Source organism: Ixodes scapularis, unplaced genomic scaffold (assembly GCF_016920785.2).
Source record: "Ixodes scapularis isolate PalLabHiFi unplaced genomic scaffold, ASM1692078v2 PGA_scaffold0__279_contigs__length_252992795, whole genome shotgun sequence".
In the NCBI taxonomy this organism is placed as follows: domain Eukaryota; kingdom Metazoa; phylum Arthropoda; class Arachnida; order Ixodida; family Ixodidae; genus Ixodes; species Ixodes scapularis.
In genome coordinates, this window is record NW_024609835.1 from 504135 (window position 1) to 525418 (window position 21284).

General features: G+C 47.3%; 2 protein-coding genes across 2 annotated transcripts in view; one reads left to right on the forward strand and one right to left on the reverse strand.

The window, feature by feature from the left end:
- LOC115325797 (probable serine/threonine-protein kinase dyrk2) overlaps positions 1-9650 on the reverse strand; it is a 72475-nt gene extending 62825 nt beyond the window's left edge. The window contains exon 1 of the mRNA XM_042288847.1: positions 9603-9650. Coding sequence (XP_042144781.1) covers positions 9603-9650 — 48 coding nt within the window. The remainder of the gene's footprint in view (positions 1-9602) is intronic.
- A 384-nt stretch (positions 9651-10034) lies between these two features.
- The window catches only part of LOC8038508, a 36682-nt gene continuing 25432 nt past the window's right edge, over positions 10035-21284 (forward strand). The window contains exons 1-3 of the mRNA XM_040223267.1: positions 10035-10113; positions 17868-18245; positions 18695-18908. Coding sequence (XP_040079201.1) covers positions 10035-10113; positions 17868-18245; positions 18695-18908 — 671 coding nt within the window. The remainder of the gene's footprint in view (positions 10114-17867; positions 18246-18694; positions 18909-21284) is intronic.

Here is a 21284-nt window from a genome sequence, read left to right on the forward strand (position 1 = left end):
TTTCATATCAGTTCTTATATAGATTCATATACTTTTTTTTAGTAGGGTACCAGCATGCTGGCAATGACGTCACGTACCAAGTCGTGCGTTGGAAACGCGCGCAATTAAAAGCGTCGTTCTGGGGCTCTCATGCGGACGCTTGACGAAAAAGTCGGCGAGGAAACCGGCGGCCATGATTGGCCGGCGCCGCACTTGACCTTGGCGCCTGCCAATCACGGCGGTAGAATCCCTCGCCGATATTTTTGCCAAGTGTCAACATCAGAGTCAGTGGTCGGCCTTTCCTGATGTGCTAGAAACGCTCATTATGATGTCTCAAAAGGGATTAGTTTTGCTTTCATCGACGGAAATACGGGCAATTTCTGACTGTTAACCTCGGCGGTGTTGATTTGGGTATGCAATGGCCCCAAGTTTTCAGTGTGCTTTTTACGCATAACGTCGAGCTTGTCATTCGAAACTCAATATAAGTAGCTATAAGATCACACCTCGCGATGTCACGTAGAGTTGAATCCTGGTGCAGACCCTGGCAGGGTACGGACGGCAGGGATTCTGAGTGCTTGCCCTTCACCACGCGCTCCTTGCCTTTCCCTAATATCACCCTAAAAATAGATCAACTTAATTGAACAGTGTATTTACTTAGAGAAAGGTCTGGAACCCAGATTATGAACTCCCGCCCGAACGAATGTTATAGAGAGCGATATTGTGTTCCCCTTTCCTGTGCTGGTGAACCTCAAACAGCAAGTGTCGTATAAAGTTCCGTCATTTCTTCAAATCGACTGTGGCAGTCACGGCCGCTCGAACTCGTGTCTTTTCTCCGCATGCAGCGAATCGACATATGACGTTTCAGTTCGAATTCCTTGTTTTAAGCAGTGTTGCACTAAACAATAAACAAAAACAAAACAAAAACAACAGCACAGATTTATGAAGGTCGACGTTGTAGGGCGCTCAAAAAACTGTCACTCAAGCTTTCCCACACACAAGGAACAAACTCGTCGACCAACTTGAACAACCAACTCACACAATCTGAAGTTCTAACAGATTTATGAAATTGCGTTTTTAAGGTGAACTCCATGGGACGAATATGCTGCGAATAACTGACGAATTTTGCCCGGTGGCTTTTGCTCTAAGCTCTGAATTGCCACAGTGGCTGCTATGTCGCGTCGCATAATTCGCTCCATGGAGTTCAGCCTTTAAAGACATGCACTTATCGTCGTGTTTTAAAGTATTTTTGTGGAAAAAAATTTATCTCTTAAATTTTGAAATATGGACTGGAAGACATACTAAAATGGGTTTGTCCATGCATTACATTTGAGGTCATTTTTGATTGAACTAAAATTTGCTATTTTATGGAAGCCGTATCTCCACTTGCGCATATCCAATCTTTTTCATTTTTTCCTTTGGTTGGTACATGTGCGAGGTATGCAATAAGGAGTATAAACATGTTAAATGTGGTATCAGGATTTTCTTAGATGCCCTTCGTGTTTTCTACTCTAAATAATTTTGCAAATAGATAACTTGAAAGTGTCTCAAACGTCTATAAATTATTATTGAGAATTCATTCATACGTTATTGAATTCGACAGACTGTTCAATGAACTAAGTTGCCTCGACTTTTGTAATTAAATATTTGAGTTCGTATTATATTTTTTTCATAATATTTGCGAATGAAACTTTCAATATTAAGAAAAGGAATTAAGCTGCAACAAAACCGAGTACATATTTTTAGTCAAAATGTAAAGTCAAGCTATTATGTTTTACTAGAATTGAATCGCAAGTTATATAAAAAAAACGCTCTAAAAGCAGCTTGGCCCGGGTGGGTGTCGTAAGGAATAACCCGAGTTTTTTAACCGTTCGACGATTCTTTCTCAAAACCTACACTGTCAAAAAAAATGTCGGTGTAGTTATTAGTTTTCCCCCCATTGTCCCCATATCTCTCTCAACGCTTTCAGTACAGTCACCGGGCGTCACTATAATAACAATATTATTAATATTTTTATGAGTATAATTTCAAGAGCAAAAAGAAAATCATCAGTCGGCCTCGTAACAAACACTTCGGGCTCTTATTTTTTAATTGTGAAGACAACGACGTAGTGCGTTTGAAATCGTCATAAAAATTACTTCTGCATTGTCATTAATAATTGTTGCATACGTGTAACTCACGACATCTGAGGTGAGTTACACGACAGACGTCGTGTACCCTTTGTAATGTCTTCGGACAGTTGAGGGTAAATAAATAAATAAATAAATCTCCAAATTTGTTAAAAATTCATTTGCTTCATAGTTCATCGAAAAAAGAAATTAAGAGAGGAATATGAGTTTGGCCTGGAGGAGGAGGGCGTGGATACTCAATTCGTGGTGTCGCACGCCAAATTGTTTTGCTTCATTTTTGCAATAGTTTTTTTATTTTCTTGCAAAATACTTTTTTTTTTTTTTTTGAGCGTGTGAGACAATAATAGAAGGAATCGATGTTGGGGATGTGATTGGCCAGCAACAATGGGGCAGATCCAAACAAAAGGCGTAGTTTTTGTGTTTTTTTCTACATTCTTTTTATCATCAACATGCTTTAGTATACGCGGAATTGATCAGCTTTTCTTACGAATCGATTTTTTTTTTTCGCTTAACTCCTAGTGTGAATTTTCGAAGTACCGTTCTCTTGGTTTTGCAGGCAAAGAAAGCGAGATGCCACGGGGGGATTCCGAAGGCAAGTGTTTATTTCATTTACCGTTAAAACGTGGTAACATCTGCCAAATATTTGAATTAGGAATGTAAAATAACCTTGTAGGCGCAGAAGCATTTCGCTGCCAGATCCTATACGTAGCAATTTTAGAGAAAACCGTGCAATGCCCCTCAAAAGGATGGGCATGGTTAGAGAAAAGTTTTTTACGCAGTTTTTTCGCCACTTGTCATATTGCATATCTCTACAAAAACAAATGCTGCCCGAAAAGAAAAAAAAAACACTATCAAAGTGCTATAGCTGGTAACGAAAGCTGCCAATACCACCCAGAACCGGCGCCTTTCCTCCTCTGACGTCATCACTGGTCAACGTTATTAGATTAGCTCAGTTGCGGAACTGCTCATAGACGCTGCATGCACGAGCAGTACCCCCGCCCTCTCACTCACCACGTCTCGCCTTCCGTTACTCAATGCACCGGACGGCTGCGATTGGCGACGTGCGCTGTCGAAAGCGTCTCTGTGGTCGGCCTGCCACGATTCTCTGAATGCTGATCATAACGTCAGCGAAGTATTTCTCATCGACGGAAATAAGAGGAATGTAAGAACTACAATATTGACGGTGGTGGCAGTGTTGCTTTGAGACCGCAATGATTTCAAGCTTCCACCATGCTAAGTACCAACACCATCGCACTTGTTCTTTGCAAGCTAATGACGTCACAAGAGGCAACCGTAGGAGGACGCCACCAAAACATCTCGCCGCTAACAGGGAGTACTCACTGGCGGCCATAGCTGTGTGCGCGAATGCTGAGCGCGTGCTGATGCCGAGCTTCCACAGTTCTTTTGCAACGTGCATTCCGCACCATCAAGAGCACCGGTCTTAGCAGCCTATAGATGTGAGCTCGTTCTACGCATGCGCTCTAAGCAACACCCACAAATATGGCGCCCAGTGAATACTCCCTATAGCAAGTGCAGTGTAGTCTATGGAATGCGTACGTTTCGAAGCACGGCGTCCAGATGGCGTTTCCGCTTTGCTCTATGGAACGCACAGTTATGAAACGAAAGTCTAGATGGCACTTCCAACGACGGGAGGCGAACTGAAGTGAGCGAAAGGGGGTACCCCCCTCCATGGGGAGTTCCACAGCTGAGGTCAACTTTCTGTGGCAATGCAACCAAAGCTATGGCGACAATACCTTCGCCCTCTTTGAGCGCTTTCGAAGCTGTGCACGCGCGCTCTTCCCTTCTTTTCTTATGCCACAGAACGTTGACCGTGACTATAGTAACGTTGTCACTGGTGCATCCGCGAAGCGCTCCCTAGATTGCATCCGCGTCGCCACGACCGTGCCTTGCAACGTCTCATCTGGCTGCCTAGTATTGCCCATATATTTAGACCTGCGTTTTCTAGTCCGCCTTCTCTATTTTGTATCGACGCTTCTCCTGTGCAAATTGCCCAGAACTCTTCGTGCCCATCATTCTGACTGCATTTTTCTCAGCATATCCTCAAAATCTATCTTGCTGGTAGCTTCCTTGCTCACGAATGATTACCATCCCATATCACCCTACACAGCTTGGTTCGGTGTTTTATCATGTGTTCGCAGAGCTAATCTACCAACTCCACGTTGCTTTATTTCTAGCCTCGTCCGGACGTCTAGTGTTATGCACAAAACTGCATTTGCAAAAGTCTAGAAAAAAAGTCTAAAAAAGACTAGAAACTATAACTCCTTTCCAGATCTCTCTCACCACCTATACGTGTTATAGTTCCACAGCGCTCTATTTTTCATTAAAGCTGCATTTCTGTTGCCCTTAGCAGTCATACATTTTCCATGTTCATTGAGATATGCTGTACCCTCTTTAATCTAAAATCCTACATACTTGTGTCTTAAGCACTGCAATTCCGTCATCATTGAGCACCATGAGCGCTGCCTTGTCCCGACTGAATTCTAAGCCTAAACTTCAAACTAAGATGGCGCAACCTAACGAAGGAGGGGCGCAATATTTTTTTAGGTATATTTCTTTCAGTTAAGAAAACACTCTCTAAATAATTCAGGCTTTATTATTTTTTTTTCTATTTTGTAAATATCACTTCATTATTTTCGAAAGTAATAGAACAAACCGCCGTACAAATTCTTTCCCCCCCCCCCCCTGCTTTTAGCTTCCGCGCACAAATCCGGCCGCTCTGCTCTAAAGTCGACCTTGGTCGTACTTTGCCAGAAAAGGTCTTCGTTTGACCACACCAGTCGAACACCGAACCTCGCTCTCGTTAAAAGTTCGCGACTTCCTGCTCGCAACGGTCGCGTCTGGCAGCGTCCCACAACGAGCGCGACGTTAGCACACGGCGACGCCAAATCGCACGCGTCTACCGACCGCTTTGTCGCGTCTTCTCGCTAAGCTTCAGCGTGCCTCTCGCATGAGACGGATCGAAGATTTTCTCACCATGACATTATATGCGCATCGGACTGGTCTGTTTAGCGTCCGCCCATGCGCCGAAAGTTGTCCCAAAGTTACAACAAATGACGTCACAAAAGCCGCGGTGTCAGGCTGTCGAATGTTGAGAGTCCATGGCGTTTCGGCGTAGGGGCTCATCAAAAAAAAAAAGGACGAGCAAACGTGAGTGTCATTGTCATCGCGGCGTCCCAACTTCTGACCGCCGAATATCGCGACTCCAGCAAAACGGACGCCGCCAAGCGGGAAAACCGGGAACCAGCCGGTCCAGGTCGCTCCGCGCCCCTCCGCGTCTCTGTTGGCTTTCGCGGACACGTGTTGTCGGCGCGGTGGCGAACAATGTAATTTGACGAAGGTCCGAATATTTCTTCAGTTTGCCTGAGTGATCATTAGTGTGGGGAAGCCTCAGTAGATTGTTTTCTTCTATTACGTGTTTGAAAGCCCGTTTACTCCACAGCACACGGTCGTGTGCTTTCGATTTCTTGGATGGGGAGGAATCACGGAAAAAACTTTTTGATTTCTTGTCTGTCTCGAATCACATTCAAAGTGACGAGTGCTTGGTAACTGATACTGGAGGGAACATCAATGTTGCAGTCAAGTGAATGGGAAGCTTCGATAGCTGCTTTTCTTGAGTTTGGTTGCGTTCGGCTAGCTTCAAGTTTGAGCCACCCACGCCGGTCGGTGCGTTGGCTATTCATCTTGGCTGCTTTTCGCAAAAAAAGCCTCTGGACCACACTGAAGGAGTTGGGCTGATTTCGCAATTACTTGATTCAGGAAAACTTGCTCGCTGCAAATGATGAATGAGGGAAATTATCTGTTTTCAAAAGGTGGGAGACAAGTCTCGCAACGTTAGATGCTGTCACGGCATTTTGACCTATCGCGCCTCCAATATTTATATTACGAGGACGTCGAAGCCAGCAGCAATATACGTCTACATTCTTAATTTTCGTAATTTTCCTGCAGCCTGTGTTGTTGGCCGAGCAGACGACTGGAGCTGTTCTGTAAACGCGGATTCGCACAAAAGCTCGATTTCGCGGACAGATAAGTCGCATGGTCGAGGCATGCGAGTTAGCTGAAAAGTTACTGTCTGTGGAATAATTCTATAGTCATCGCCGCTTTCCTTAGATGATCAAAACTGATTAGTATATTACCGTCTCTCCGGAGCCCATAGTTTCGGTTTTGAACGAAATCTCCGAAACGAAAGTTTGACACGAAAAGAACAAAAAAACACCGGCAAAACAAAACTATGCTTTGCAGGTTTATCTGCACCGGCTACACTTAACCGTCTCAGTTCAAATACATATAAAATTAGGCATTAAACAAAAGAAAATCTGTTAAATTGAACGCGCCACCTGTTCAGGCGGCACGGCCGAGCCGCCGCGACCTGGACTCAGCCGCCATGTTTGTTTGGTGGTGGCGCCCCCTATAGGTCGCTGGAGTCGCGTGAGCAGAACCGGCGTCTCCCCACATCCACTACCCCTGCTTCGACGCCACCAGGATCGCGGCCGGCGACACTTTTATGACGTCATTCGGGGGAAATCGAGAGCCACTTTTTCGAATGCGGTGAACGCACCAGTCGGAAACGTGCTCCAGGCGTCGTGCTTTTGTAGTCTGCTGCGTGTTCAGAATGGCAGGACGCGCTCCTCCCCACCAAAGCCCTCCACTCTCCCCACTTTAGCAGAGCGAACGCTGGAGAGGAGGTGAGTGGAGAGGAGGAAACTGTCAATCATGACGAGCATGGGAGCTTTATGCGTGGGGCTTTGCCTGTTATTCGAAACGTAGCGCTCGGTTTGCACCTTCCGAATAAATTGGTCTCTCGCCCCCGCCGTAGGGAGTACGACGTGTTTCTTCGACTCTTACTGGACCTTCCGCCCTCCGTAACCCATCCCTTCCCCCAAACCCGAGACCCAACCCTCTAGCGGAGGATGCAAAGGCCAGAGCAGAGAGTTTTAATTCTACTTTATTGAGCGACGAAGATATTTTCCGATATTCGGCGGCTCCGCGCCCGGCTGCAGCGGGCCACCTTAAATTCTTAGAACTGTGAGACTTAAACGCAATTGCGTTTTTTTTTCTCTTTTCTTTATAGCGGGGGATACTTCGATGGCAAAGACGGCAACGACGGGAAAAGGTGCATTCTGTAGCGGTTGTGCGCTTTCTTTTTGTTATTTTGAAATCATTTTTATTTTAATTTTGAAAACGCAATGACTATTTCATGTCCACAGGAGTTCCAACGTAAGGCTCGGAAACAGACGTTTTTGTAAGATTCGTCTGCTATAATTCACCCGAGACAGATGTTTCGAAAAAACGCTGTACATCCCGGAAAAGTCCCATTTGAAACAACACCAGCAACGAACAGGACGCGAATCAGTCGCGCTATGATAAATATCCATACATGATATATCGCATTCCGAGGCGGCTTTTCTAGTTAGGCCTATTACTACCCCTTTCATGCTACGAACACATGGCGTCAGTTAATTCAGAGACTGTACATGTGTGTTTAGGGCAGGGTTAGGCTCATAATATGAGTACACATGCACAGAGTAACACAAACGTTTCTCTTTTTTTTTTAGCTGCCAAGCAAGTCTAACGAAACTAAAAAAAAAAAAAAAGACAAATAGGCGGTGGTTATTATCGTTATTCTTGTCCAGCTCGCTTGCACCTTTGCCTTAACAGGATTATCATTATACCCTTAAAAATGCAGAACGTTCACCTTTGTTGGTGTTAGACTGGTGGCAGCTGATAAAACCCGTTTGCTCACGTCGAACTCCAGGTTAGCTCAGTTGGTAGGGCGTTCCGCTGGAAATGGGGAGGTCAGTCGTTCGATACCAGGACCAGGCGGATTTTTTCAGTCGCGCGCAAGTCACCTAGTTCTGATTAAAGATTTGTGCTTTTTTATCCCCCTTGTTTCCCTTCTCCGGGGATTCTTATCGTTATTCTTGTCCAGCTCGCTTGCACCTTTGCATTACTTGCATTATCATTAAAAATAAAGTAGCTCTTACCGAAAGTATTTTCTCTGTCAATGCCACTGGAAGCCTGATTATTTTGGTCATTTAAATGTGATGTATTCAATTCGCCCTACCCGAAGCGAGAAGCAGGCCCGTACTTGCTTTTACCTAAATAAACGAAAAAAATAATGCTTCTCTTTTTTTGCGTAGCTTTATCATTTTGATGCGGTGAATAAAGATATATTTACGTGAATTTTAAATTCGATAATTTTCTGGTTCAAAGCATAGACGTTTCAAAAGCGAAAAGGATCGATTTCCTTTCTCAAATAATGTAAGGACTAGTTTGCTCAGCGTAGGGACTATGCCCGATGCTAGCCTTTTCTTTGAGGTGTCGACGAGGTGTTGACGAGGATTGTGTATATTGGCCTTGTGGGTAGAGTGCATGACAAGGGCGGTTCTGACATGAGTTTGCCACGGCTCACGAAAAATTAGGTTTCACGTCTAAATGTTTGTCTTTGTACATACAAGACAATTCTTAACGAAAGATCAATTTCAGGTGTGCCTTTATTGAGTTTTGAGATAAAATAACCACATGTACCTTTATTTTATCAGTCGACACTACACGAAAACCACGAAAATGGGGTACAAAAAGGCGTAAAAGAAATAATAATAATAATAATAATAATAATATATATAAGCCAAATATTTACGGCGTTCCATTCCGACAGATTCCAGTATCACCTAAAGGGAAGCTGAGGAGGTTCTTGAGAAAACACGAATTAGAGATGAGTTCCCGTGAATCGAAATATCCCGTTCGTTTGCCCCGAATATGCAACTAAACCCGAGTAAACACGAACAACCTCCGGCGAGTCGTTACGTCATAAAATGACCTTTGGGCCGCCATTTGCGTGTCGCTCGTGTGGGCAGCGCGTGCAATCGGGAGCTTGCCGGGTAGATTCCCCCCGCCCTGACACCAGCCGTGACGTCTTTTCTGGCCGGTTTGAAAATAGGGAGAGTGCGCGTGCATAGCTTTGATAGGCGCTGAAGATGCGTGAGAGCAGAGATTCCGAAACTTCCTAATACGCTCCGGGGAGGAGGGGCTTCAGCGGCACTTTGAACACGATTTTCTGTAGCCTAAATACACCAAATAAAAAAAAAAAAATTAAAAAATCATGATATATTTTTTTTTATTTTGGACGTTAAATGAAGATGCTTTAAGCGTTTTTACTCTAATACAGAACCGCTTCAGTTTCCCTTTAAGTCTAGTGTGTTTCTTGCGCTTACACGCATGTAGCCAGAAGTGACATTCCATGTCTTGGGCAGAGATTATATATACTTAGGGTGTATAAGTAACTTAGATACGCCACCAAAACTATATTTCTGCGCTAAGTACCGAGTGAGACGGACACATCGTAGGCTCAAGCTCTGTCCCGCCATAGGCTTTTACTACAAAAAGTAAGCGCGAGAAAGGCCGCTCTGGCTGGTGGAGGTTCGGTGTTCGAATGCGTTTGCATGGCGCGCGGAACCCTGGCCCGGCCTCGTTTCTGACCCGCACGTGCGCTCGCGCCAGCGTAGCGTCGGGGTCGGTATACGACATTATGTAACCTGTCTCAATCGGAAGACAGAGGATAACTGAAGTCTGGGCTGCGCGCTTACGAAAACTATCGCGAGGACTCGATGCCTTCAGAATAAAACATCCGCGCTCTCGCTCTCTCTCTCTCTCTATCTCAATATAAATCGCAAAAAACGTGTGCTTTACAATTTTTATGGTCTGTTACGTTCGCATACGCTGACCAAACCCAGCACGTTCACACGGACGCGCGTGTGGACGACACGGAATGACACATTTCCAAGTGCAAAATTTTACGCCGTGAGCGCTCGGCTGCAGCTCATCGTGCGAGCATCGCTTTGCCCAGTCTGCCTTTTCACGTTATACCTGTGCCGTTACATCTTCGCACGCAGCCCACCGGATGATGGAAAGATGAAGGCGACCCTAGTCATTGTCGGGGTAGGGTTTGTCCTACTCATCCTCATCATGATAGCGCTGTTTGTGTTGAAAGGTAAGGCAAAAAGCGAACGCCGTATTTTAAATACTGGCTGCTAAATGTAAAAAAAAAAAATTTTTACCGGATGAGTGGAACATCCGAAGAAGAGGATGGGATGGGAACCCGCTGGGGGACGTCAGAGCGTATTGACACATAGCCTCCTATAGATACTCCCAAAGCCTGCAGCAGCTCGACGACGGGGCCATAGAGTGCCCCTGTCGCATGCAGATTTGGAGCGCGAGGATCTGGCACGTCAGAGCATCAAAGAGCCAATTCTCGGGAAACCTGGACGTCAGCGCGCAGCTTTTGCAGCGCCGAGGACCCGAAACACACTTGTTCGCTCGGGAAAAGTGTTTTTCGGCGTCTCGCCGCAGCGGGGCGCCAGTCACGTGGCTCTCCTGTCATCCGTTGTCTGCCGCTCCATGTTTTCCATGTCGGCGGCCTCTTCTCGTGGCGATCTGCGAGGCTTTGTCAGTATATAGGAGGCTGTGGTTGGAGATGAGTGGGCAGACGCGTTCGAACAGTGAGCAGAGACAAAGGCAGCTAGCTTTGCCTTCATCCACTAATCATTCCGACCAGAGGTCGGCGCTCTGTCAACCCCGCGCGCTCTCATCTGCTCCTCTCCCGCTGTTTCTGCCCGTATAGTCGCTGAAAGAATAAAGAAGACAGGGAGTTCCTTCGGTTGTCCATCGTCCCGCGCGAGCTTCCTGGCTTGGGCGCCTCGTGAACTTCGAGCTTGGACGCGTAGCCGATGGACGGCCGGAGGCAGCGAGTCCGCCCTGGAGGTCTTCCCAAAGAGAGGCCCCGCCGTTTTCATTCTGGCAGTGGCTATAGCTGTGTCAGGATGAGAACAATTGTCAAACATTGAAACGACGTCAGCATACTACACAATCTGTTTTAACCGTGTTCGCGGAGCTTTGGGAGGGCATAGGAACAGGAAACAACTGCATGTACAGTGCCCCTCAAACTTAACGCCGCCACTAGATCGTCCGCTTTATTCATTTGTTGAGCTATTCCTGAACCTAGTGGTCGAACTACTTGGTGAACATTTGCGTCCCCGATAAGAACTCAACCAGCGGAAGGTATTCGAGCAGCTGCAGCGACCAATTTATCTTTGAGTAGCATGCAATAGATCAATATTTGCGTAACCGAGTGTAACCGAGTGGCGGCGTTAAGTTTGAGGGGCACTGTACGTATACTATATGGTTCTATACTTGGGAATCACTTCTGGGCGTTGTTCTCCTCAGTGGTGGCAACTTGTGGTAATGATATTTCTCAGCCACTAACGCGGTGCTATGACTATAGGGTGTCGTCTTTGGTGGAGAGGTATTCGACTCTGGGCGTGTTGTGATCTTCATAACAAATTAATTCTCATAATACTCCATTCTAAAGCTTCCATAATCTTCAATTTTTATTCTTAAACTTTCGCTTGACTTATACTTTTTAAGTTTCACATTGAAAATGCGAACTCTCGAGCTTTGCTAGGCTCCGCTTTTCGGTAGTTTTAGAGTAACTAAGCAGCCTTTGGGGTCTCTGCTGGACATATTGCTGCAACTTATCCTTACTATGACACCAACGACCGTCGGAAAGATTGAGATATAAGAAGGACTAGAGAGCCGTACTCTACAGGAATATGAACATTCGCAATAATGGCGAGTCCTACTACTCGTTTGATTAAATAAGTACCGTCTCGGTTACCTAATTTGTATTGGCAGTGCTTCTGTGAATGTTACATTTTGTTTTTCTTTCTGGGGTGGCAATAATCGTGTTCAGCGCTGAAAAGCAGGCGGTAAAGGCCACAAACCGCTATAGATCGCACCTCACATTTGAAATGGGCGCCTTAAAGCGAGCTCCAGACTCTGGGTACTTGTGCTCGACCGCCTCAGTGACAAGGCGCCGTCTCACGCCTATTTTCAATGTTCCCGGTCCTCGACGCGCGGAAACAAGACTCCCGTCCCGTCTAAACTCATTAAGTGTTTGTTGGATGACGACTTCGATAAAATGAGTGCGCGGAGACAGCGGCCACGGCAAGAGCTGCATTTGGCGAGACGCGGGGGAGTCCACGCGAAAGCAGAAACAGCGCAAATGCCTTATGTTATCGGAAACCAGTGGCGGACCCAGGGTATGGTGCCTGGTGCGCGTCTCCGACTCGTGTGTTTAGTGTCCTATCCCGCCCATACATCAAAAGTGGTGCCCAAGTGGCACAAAATGACGTCACAGAAGCCGGAGTGTCATGCTGTTGCCTGTCGCGATCTTGGCGGTTGGTCGTAGAAATGCTGGCGAAAACCACAGGCCAACGCGAGTGCCGCCGTTGTCACAGTGTTCCAGGCGTCCCAACTTCCAGCTGCTTTAGCTTTCGTGGACTGCCGCATTGGAGAGCGACCTGCAGCAGAACAGGCGTCTGCCACATCCACCACAGTTAATGGGACGCCGCCAGGTTCGCCACAGGCGACAGCATGACACTTCTGTGACGTCATCAGGCGGAAATCGAGGGGCCACTTTTTTGGACCCGGTAAACACACCAGTCGGAGACGCGTTCCAGGCACCGTATCCAGGGGGAAGGGGGAGGAAGGCAAGAATATTTGATGAACTCAAAACGTTTGTATCTGAACACGGGAAATTCCAACTTTCGAATTTGGAAGTTTTAACACTACACAGTCGAACTACTGCGATGTTTGTCCAAACCATGTATTGGTTTCGCTTTTTTGCGGCTTCCACTTCAGGAAAAGGGAAGTCGCCCACGCGTCCTCCTGGCAACGCGTTGCGAAAAACAAAAAAAAACAAAGGAGCCTGTCTCTATTTGCCAATGGGCTTTAGACTAGCCAACTTGACCGTCGTCCTTGGTGGGCTTCGGCCGAAGAACGTCGAAAAGAAGCAGAGTATGGAACGACAGAAATAGGAAACATTTTCGCGGGCGTCAGGTTGTCTGGTCTCTTCTGGGGTCATTATTTTCCTCCGAGCACCCTCTCGATCCAGGCGTGATGCCTTCTATACCATTAGTACTTCTGAGGGGGAAAAGCTACGGGTTACAAACTTCGAAAACCTTTTGTTACCGTTTCCAAAAATTCATTCGGAGAGCCTTAGCAAGAAGAGAGGAGACGTCATTAGCTACCACGCCGATATCTCGAGGGGCCTGCGTGGGAACACAAAAAAAACGTTTAGCTTAGTCGAAGCTAGTCAAGCCTACACCCTATGACCCTACCTGAATGGCAATGAGCAATTGAATTTGATTCCCGGGATGTGTGATTAGTATTTGTTTTTGTACGGTATCCGAGCAGACAAACACTTGCTTGCCCTTATGCACCTTATCGAATACATCCCTCCCTGTACAGTTCAGGCGAAAATAGTAAGGTTTTTTTTATATGGCCTTTAACTTATTTACCTTTTAGGCGAACATTTCGTCGCATAACAACCTACGCACAAATGTCGCCAGGCAATCGGAAAAGCTGAAACTAATTTTGAGGACCTGAAAGAGATGGTTGCCTAATTGTACTCGGCGACTGTGATGAAAGCTTCTATGGCTCATAACTCACGAATCAAGGCCGGCATTCTTCTTTCCTTGTGTAAACATCGCGAGTGAGCCTGGTCAAACTTTGGAGCGCCATCTAGCTAGAGCTAGCCTTGCTTCGAGCGCATCTGTACGTGTTTCTGGTGCCCAGCTAATAGGTATTAGGTAGGGTTTTATGATTCGTCGAATTCGCGGATGTTTTGGCGGGGTTTACTTTTTCCCGCAGATCGGTGTTCTTCGTTAACGAATTTGGTGTTGGACAAAAAATCGGGGTTTCTTCGGAGATTGTGTTGAAGGGGCGTGAAATGCCCCAGGCTCCGGTGAACGTGGTCCGAAAAAAAGAAAGGCCTCCCTGTACATGATCAGTATTTACAGCGCCAAAAAAACGACAGGACAAAGACGAGAGTAAACAGGAAACCCTCCAGAAAACTACGCTTTCTGGAGAGTCACATATGTTGGGCGTACGAGCCAAGATCTAAGAAATGCATCCTGCCGTACGAGTCTGCCCATTCAAAATTGGTAAAAAGGGGCATTGCTAGCACGTGTTTGGAGATGGCCCTAAAACGATCTTGTGAACATTCTGTGCAAGACAGCTTTAATCTACAGATTTCACGCCTGCAGAAAGCAGGTTTCCCACAAGGATGCCTGACTGAGGTTGCAGAAGGATTGTTAAAAAAATTCAAAGGGGCAACTAATCGGGCAAGAGAGAAGCCAAAAACGAGACCGGTAATTATTCCGTACTTGCATGCCATGTCCCATAATTTAAAGAAAGTTGCACAGCGGTTTAGAGTACCCGTAGTATTTTCAGCTCCGGAAAAGATGGCACGCTTGTGCCGTAGAATCAATAATCCCCAGACAGACATGGGGCAGTGCGGCACAAAACACAAAACCAAATATGCTGAGTGTGCCGTCGGAGTGGTTTACGAAATTCCGCTGACTTGCGGCTCCGTGTACATCGGCCAGACTGGCAGATGTGTCAATGATCGTGCACGGGAACATGCGTCAGCTATGAGAGCAAGCCCGTCTGGTAACCTAGCTGTTCATTGTAGCCGCTGCCCGTGCTCACCAGTTCTGCATGATGTGAAGGTTCTGGCGAAATACAAAGATAAAATATGCCGAGAAGTGCACGAGGCGTTTGAGATTAGAGCAAAGGGAGATGAATGCGTTAGCGAGCCTTCCCTTGCCCTCTCAGGGAAAGAGTTTGATTTTATCAAGAGGTCTTCTGGATTGATGGGATGAATAGGCATTTTTAACGGCCTATATATTATGTGTTTTTTCCTAAATAAACTTTAGTTGCGAGTGCGCCTCGTCCTGTTTACTCTCGTCTTTGTCCTGTCGTTTTTTTGGCGCTGTAAATACTGATCATGAACCAACTAGCCCAAATTTCTACTTTGCCTCCCTGTACCGCCAAGGAAAAGCAACGAGATGTGTTCCACAGTAAAAACCAGCCTCGAGCGCGGTTAATTGTGGCAGGTGTTTTGTGTAAAAAGAACAGAAAACTTGAGATAAAATTTTCTTCCCACAAAGCTCGGGTTTCTCTTATTATTTGAGGACACTTCAAATTTGGAGTTTTGAGGGTCTTCCCAAGTTTGATAAGACAGACCCGGGGGTTCATTTTCGCGGTTTATCGGTTGTTATTGAAAACACTAATCTCTACTCTTAAGTTGTGCCAAGTGGGTGCAGACTTATATAAACATTCCTTTAGCTCCCGCTTCGAAACGGGAGATGTCAGAACCGTCGCTCAGGAGTAATGACCGCTCTCTACTATTTATACGTGCGTTGTAACGGACAAGCAACACGCAATGAAGCTTGCAGTGGGGTTTCATGACTAAACGCTGGTTCACGCAGACCCGTTTCCTTACGTTACGTTACGTTACGTTACAAAAGCTTATGTTTAAGTCACCGAAAAATCTGTGCTTCGTATTAAGCGTGCTACCGATTCAAGGAAATAGCCTGGCACGCGGCATTCTAAACACGACTGTTTCGGTGATGAGGAGCGAGACAGGTGAATTACCGTGGCAACAAAGGACACAAGGTGCGTCGTAACGTAACATAAGGAGTTGAGCTCGGTTCAACTTTTAAAGACTGACTCACCCAGCACCGTGTTCTTACGCTACGTCTAAGACATCGAAATATTCGTGTCTCGAATGTCGCGTGCCAGGTGTACCTCCTCGAATCGGTAGCCACGCTTGTTATGGAGCACAGATATCCCGGTGGCGTGTACGTAAGCTTACGTAACGTAACGTAAAGAATCGGGGCTGCGTGAACCAGCCTTAAATACACAGACGCTTACAGTCTTCCCTCCCCGTAACGGTATACCCCCCCTTTCCCCTTATATTTTTTCATGGGGCTTCTCCTCAGGGGCTCCTCTGGATCCGCCCCTTCTGGTTATCAACCCGTCAGAACTCCCGATGTCGTTTAGTTTAGCAGGAGCGCACTACGACCTCTGGAGCGCGCTAGAGCGCCTTAACTTGACGCGCCCACTGTTTTGATATCAACTCCCGCTGACATGAATTCGCTATGAAAGAACTGCCAACTGCTTGCTCTCTATACTGGCATGAAGTGCCCCTTACTTCGTTGCACCTTAAGTCCAGACGCAGCTGACGCTACCAACTGACGGGTCCAGTGAGACAGCATCAAAGGCCCGCCATCATGCTTTTCGTCATGCTTCTGTATCTGTTCTATCATCGCTGAACTAATCATAAACAAAAGAGACCCAGTGAGTTGCGCTCTTGACGCTGCTTGATTGGTCCCTCGAGCTCGTAGCGTCGGCTGCATCGGGACTTAAGCTTAAACGAAGTATAACACCAAGGCAGCTGGAGAGCGCTCTTGTTATTTCACACGTGTAATCACGGTTCAGTCTAAGCTAGAAAGCAGAACCCGACTCTCTCCCTCCAATATTACGCCTGTGTTGCCAACCTTAAGGCAGCGACCAAGTTCTGTTTGAAGTGTAGACGCTTTAAACACGCTCCAGATTACAGCCGCCATTGTTGAGCTTCTCTTGTCTTACCGAGATGCCTGGCCACTGATACGGACCTTTACGAGCCGCCACACAAAGGCCATTGCTGAGGAAAAGGACGCGGTTGAATGTAAAATGGCAATGAACTGCCCTGCTGCGGTAATCACGAAGTGAAGTAAATGGAGTACAAGGAAAGCAAAACTCAAGGTCGGTTATGGCGGCGCCCATGCACGGCTGCTTAAAAGCGTCGTGCATGGGCCAGCCTACTGTCTAAGCCTAAGTCCAGCCTACTGCGGAGCGGTGGTAAGCTGCTTGGGAGTAGCCTCTTCCTGCGCCCCTTAAGCTCTCGCTTACTGTGGTTCGTTGGTAGACTATAAGACGCTTCGCCGTAAATGTGACACCTGATGCATTACGAATACGAATCATTTATTCATTTTAATCAATTTAAAGGACGAGCGGTATTCTGCCCCAAATGTTCACGCAGTCTCGGTGGCCAAAAAATGCACATTCCTTTTGCCACCAAGGACGCGCGAGCGAGGGAACATGATATTGGTTGACCTTCTCATTGGCTGAACTGATTAAGGAAAGTTGTTTTGAAATTTCACGGTGTCGTGGGGTTATGCATCCAGGAGCTTTTGAATATGTAGAGTGGTACACCGTGACAGCGGACTCATCAGCAGGCTGAATGTGTACGCTGTTCGAGTTGGTTTCTAGAGAAACTTATCACAATTCCACCTTAACGTCCACTCGTTAATAGAGATTTTCAGTAGATTCTTCGGATACCTCAGATACCCCCGAGAACGATCCGATGCATGTGCAAGGGAGCTGGCGGAGTGAATCATCAAAACAATTTAGAAAAACAGTCTAATATTGCCTTTATGACACCGAACTTTCAAACTCTAGTGAGGTGATAACGGAAATTTAGAAGCCCCCATTAGCCCGTCAGTGTTGCCCTTCTTTGTTTTCTAGACATCTTGCTTTTTCGTTGTCTTAATCCGTTCTAGAGTCACTGTTCAAGGGAGGCAGGGTGTGGCTTTTTATGTTTCTCCTTCGGGATTCGTTCGTCGGCGTTCTTATCGACCGGTGCCCCCCTCTGATTCGTTGCGGAGAGAGGATGTTCGGAGCTCGCCACACCCTGCCGTTTCTTCGACTCTCGGTGACTATAGATTGTAACCTATGCCACTGCTTTGCGGCCAGTCGCTACCCCGTTCTCTTCACGGAGGGCATTCGTAAACACGCGAACATCCTTGCGAGCGACAATACTCACATCAGTGTAGCGCTACTTGAGATTTGTCTTTTAAGGCGGCAGTTCAGAGAGACAGAAATCCGGAGGTGGGAGCACCAAAGACGACGATAAGCCTCAAGGATACCTGCCGCCTTCGGAGAAGGGCGCTCCGTCCGGCAATGCTAGCACCGAAGCCAGCACGACAAGTTCAAGGCAGAGACGGTCTACCCTAACGACCGTGAGGAAAACGACGACAGAGCCAGTGATGACAAGCGAACAAACCGCCAAAGTACCGACAACTGAACCACTCCCCCAAAAACCGGGAACAACAAAAGAACCGATCGAGACAGTAGAGCCAGCGACGACAAGGGAACCAACGACCACTACCACGACGACTACCACAACGCCAAAACTGACCTGGAAGACCGGAAAACACAGGCCACCGGGTATAACACGTAAGACATTCGCTTTTTATTACCTGCGCACAATTTTCGCTGTTTTTGTGTTCCTGGCTTGTACATGTATTACGTGTTGTGGGAAGCTCGTAGACACTCAACCTTCCCTTTCCGACAAAAGGCTTATTCATTTGAGTCTTAATTGTTCACCTCCTTTTTGCAGCTATTATTTCTCCGCTATGTTACAGGGGCAGCCTCAGGAGTTGGTTCTGTTGAGGCCTCGCAAGCCTTGCACAGTATGAGCTTCTTAAATACCCGTGACATTCGACTGCATATAAGGGGCCCGAGAATAAGCGAGATTTGCTTTTCTGCAAGCCGAACGGGGACCGGACGGGTGGGGGCTGGCAGTTGTGGAACTTATTTCTGGCAGACGAAACATGATGGGCTTCACTATCTTGGAATTTCTCAATTTTTGTTTTAGAGTAATGGAAGGATTCTTGCTAACGCAGCTAGAGCCAGAAAGCCGGGCAAGCTGTTCTGCACTCTGGGTCCAGCCCACACGATACAAGCCTTCCCGCGCGATGGCCTGTGTGATTATCTATTCTACGACTCGCTCCGAGCCAAAAATAAGAGTCTGGAAAGCAACGCCGATGCCCTGAAGGTGTTTTCGAAAGGCTCTCAGGGTCTGAAGAAGACAGAGACAGGAGTGTCGCTGACTTGGAGGTGAGACTCGCATCCTGGCTATCGGAAGAAAGTTCGAATATAAGATTGACGCATGCCGACTTCCAAAGTAAACCAGGGATGCAATCTATGCGCTGTCGCTCTCTGCAGGGCTGCAAATAAACAATTAAAGACGGTTACAACTTTCTGTTACGCCGAATTAGAGCGCAGCTCGTGAGGAGGAGGAGGGGAGGGTACAGAGGGGAGGGTATGCCCCTCTTCCTTCCCCGCTAGATTTAGCTGGAAAAGTTTACCCTTCTGACGTGACACGGGACGTCGCGTGCGACGTCCCACATGTCACGAGGGTAAATTTAGCGGGAATATTCACAATGTTAGCAGCATGTGGCGTCACGTGACATCACACCTGGCGTCATACGTCACGTATTTCCTATAATGACGTCACACGTGACGTCACGTTTGATGTCAGGAGGGCAACCCTCGCAACCCTCGTGAGGGTAACCCTCGGAACACTCGTGACCCTCGTGAGGGGAACCCTCGTGGCCCTCACACGGGTAACCCTCGTGACGTGACGTCATTATGGGAAACGGCCCATAATGCAACGCGCGGTAACGCCGACAGCGTCGCCGCTCAAGCCGGAAACGGGCGCCTAAGAGGTGCGCGAAAAAAAAAAGCGCTATGAGGAGGCTGAACTCATTCAGAAGGTCTTACATACGAACACTGCTCAGCGATGCGCAAGTAGAACTCGCATAAAACACGCAAGATTGATGACCCTGAAGGAGGCCATGGAGCCCGGAGTATGCTAAGTGCAAACCACCTATGAAGTGCGTGGTTTGAGTTTAGCACAGTCTGTGCTTTCAGGACTTGGTCAGCTTTATCAAGCTGGTGTAAATTTTCCATGGAATACGGCTTAGCGCAGATGTTCCCCACGCATCTGTTCTTGCCTCTGTTCTTTTCCAAGCACCTACACTGCAATGCAGGCGCTCGGAGACCATATATCATATACAGGAGACCATATACCTGGGCTAAGCATGCTTAGCTCAGGTATATTGTTTCCTGTTTTGGAAAGAACAAAGGAAGCGCCGCTTTGCTCAGTTAGTGCGATATCACGGGTTCGATTCCCGTTGGGGTGTCCTTGTGAGGGGCGCTCATAAGGTTCGTGACATTGCAATGAAGGATGAGAGCTGCGATCCCGAGCGTCGATGGTGAGGCTACTCTATTTCCACATATGAATTACAGAAAGTGACACACTGATGTGTATATCCTGGTTGTTTATATGTCCTCATTTTGGCCCCGAGAGAGTGTTCCACTTCAACGATCACCTCGTCATCATTCTGAAACCACTTGTCACGTATTGGTTTCTTCGCGAGACGAAGGGTGCAAAAGTCACTGGTTCCAAAGGGCTGGCGAATGCGGGAGCAGAGGCAGAATTTCATAGCCTGAAGCTGCCGCATGCGCCGCCGGTGCCTGCGTTCTGGTGGAGCCCCTGGGCAGATTTCCGAGACGCTCGGTGGCCTCCCCCAGACCGGTATATGTAGAGAGTTGGGCCATTCGTTGGAAAAAATAGGAGACAAGTGAGGAGGCGCCATTGGCAAAAAGCGGGCTGGGTGTGTTCCAGGGCGTCTTCAGAAATTTGAATGCGGCCAACCAGAAGCCGGAAATAATTCCCTGGTGGTGGTCGCGAGAAACAAACTTGATAAGTGCATCGCAGTAACTCTCGGTGACTGAAAATATGGTGCACGTGATGTTTCAGTCAAGGTCATCCAAAATCGAGGTGGAAGAGTGGAACTAGCGGAACAGTCGACATAATCCGTACGCCAAATGCCTATGGCCGAGAATCTGCCGTCCCAGCGATCACACACTGTCCGAGCAAAACAGAGTTTGAGCAGCACATTCGTTTCTTACATCTTTTTGCATGATCATAATCTAAACATCACGTGCACCATATTTTCAGCCATGAAGAGTTACTACATTTAATCCTTATGCTCTTATTAAAACTGTTTCTCGCTACTACCGCTAGGGGATTCTTTTCGGCTTCTAGTTGGCCAAGAGAGCATGTCCAGCCCTCTTTCTGCGTCTGATGCACGCCCTGGCTCTGCCCGCCCCTCCCAATGACCAAAATCTCTCCATACGCGGCTCGGGCCTCCCATAACCTATAGTCGGTGGCACATTAAGAGTTCAGGAGAAGCTCCTCGCACTTCTCTTAGCAGAGGGAACGCTGGAGAGGAGGTCGCCTCCACCCCCCAGCATTCGCTCGCGGCTAAAGTGGAAGGAGGAGGGATTTTCCGGAATTCTTAACCGGTCACAGACTCCCGGTCTTGTAATGTCCTGGTAATATTTCCCTGCGGGCTGTATGGCCCTTACGGGCCTAATTTGTCAGGAGCACACCATTGCAATCCCTCCCCCTCCCCCCCCCCCCCC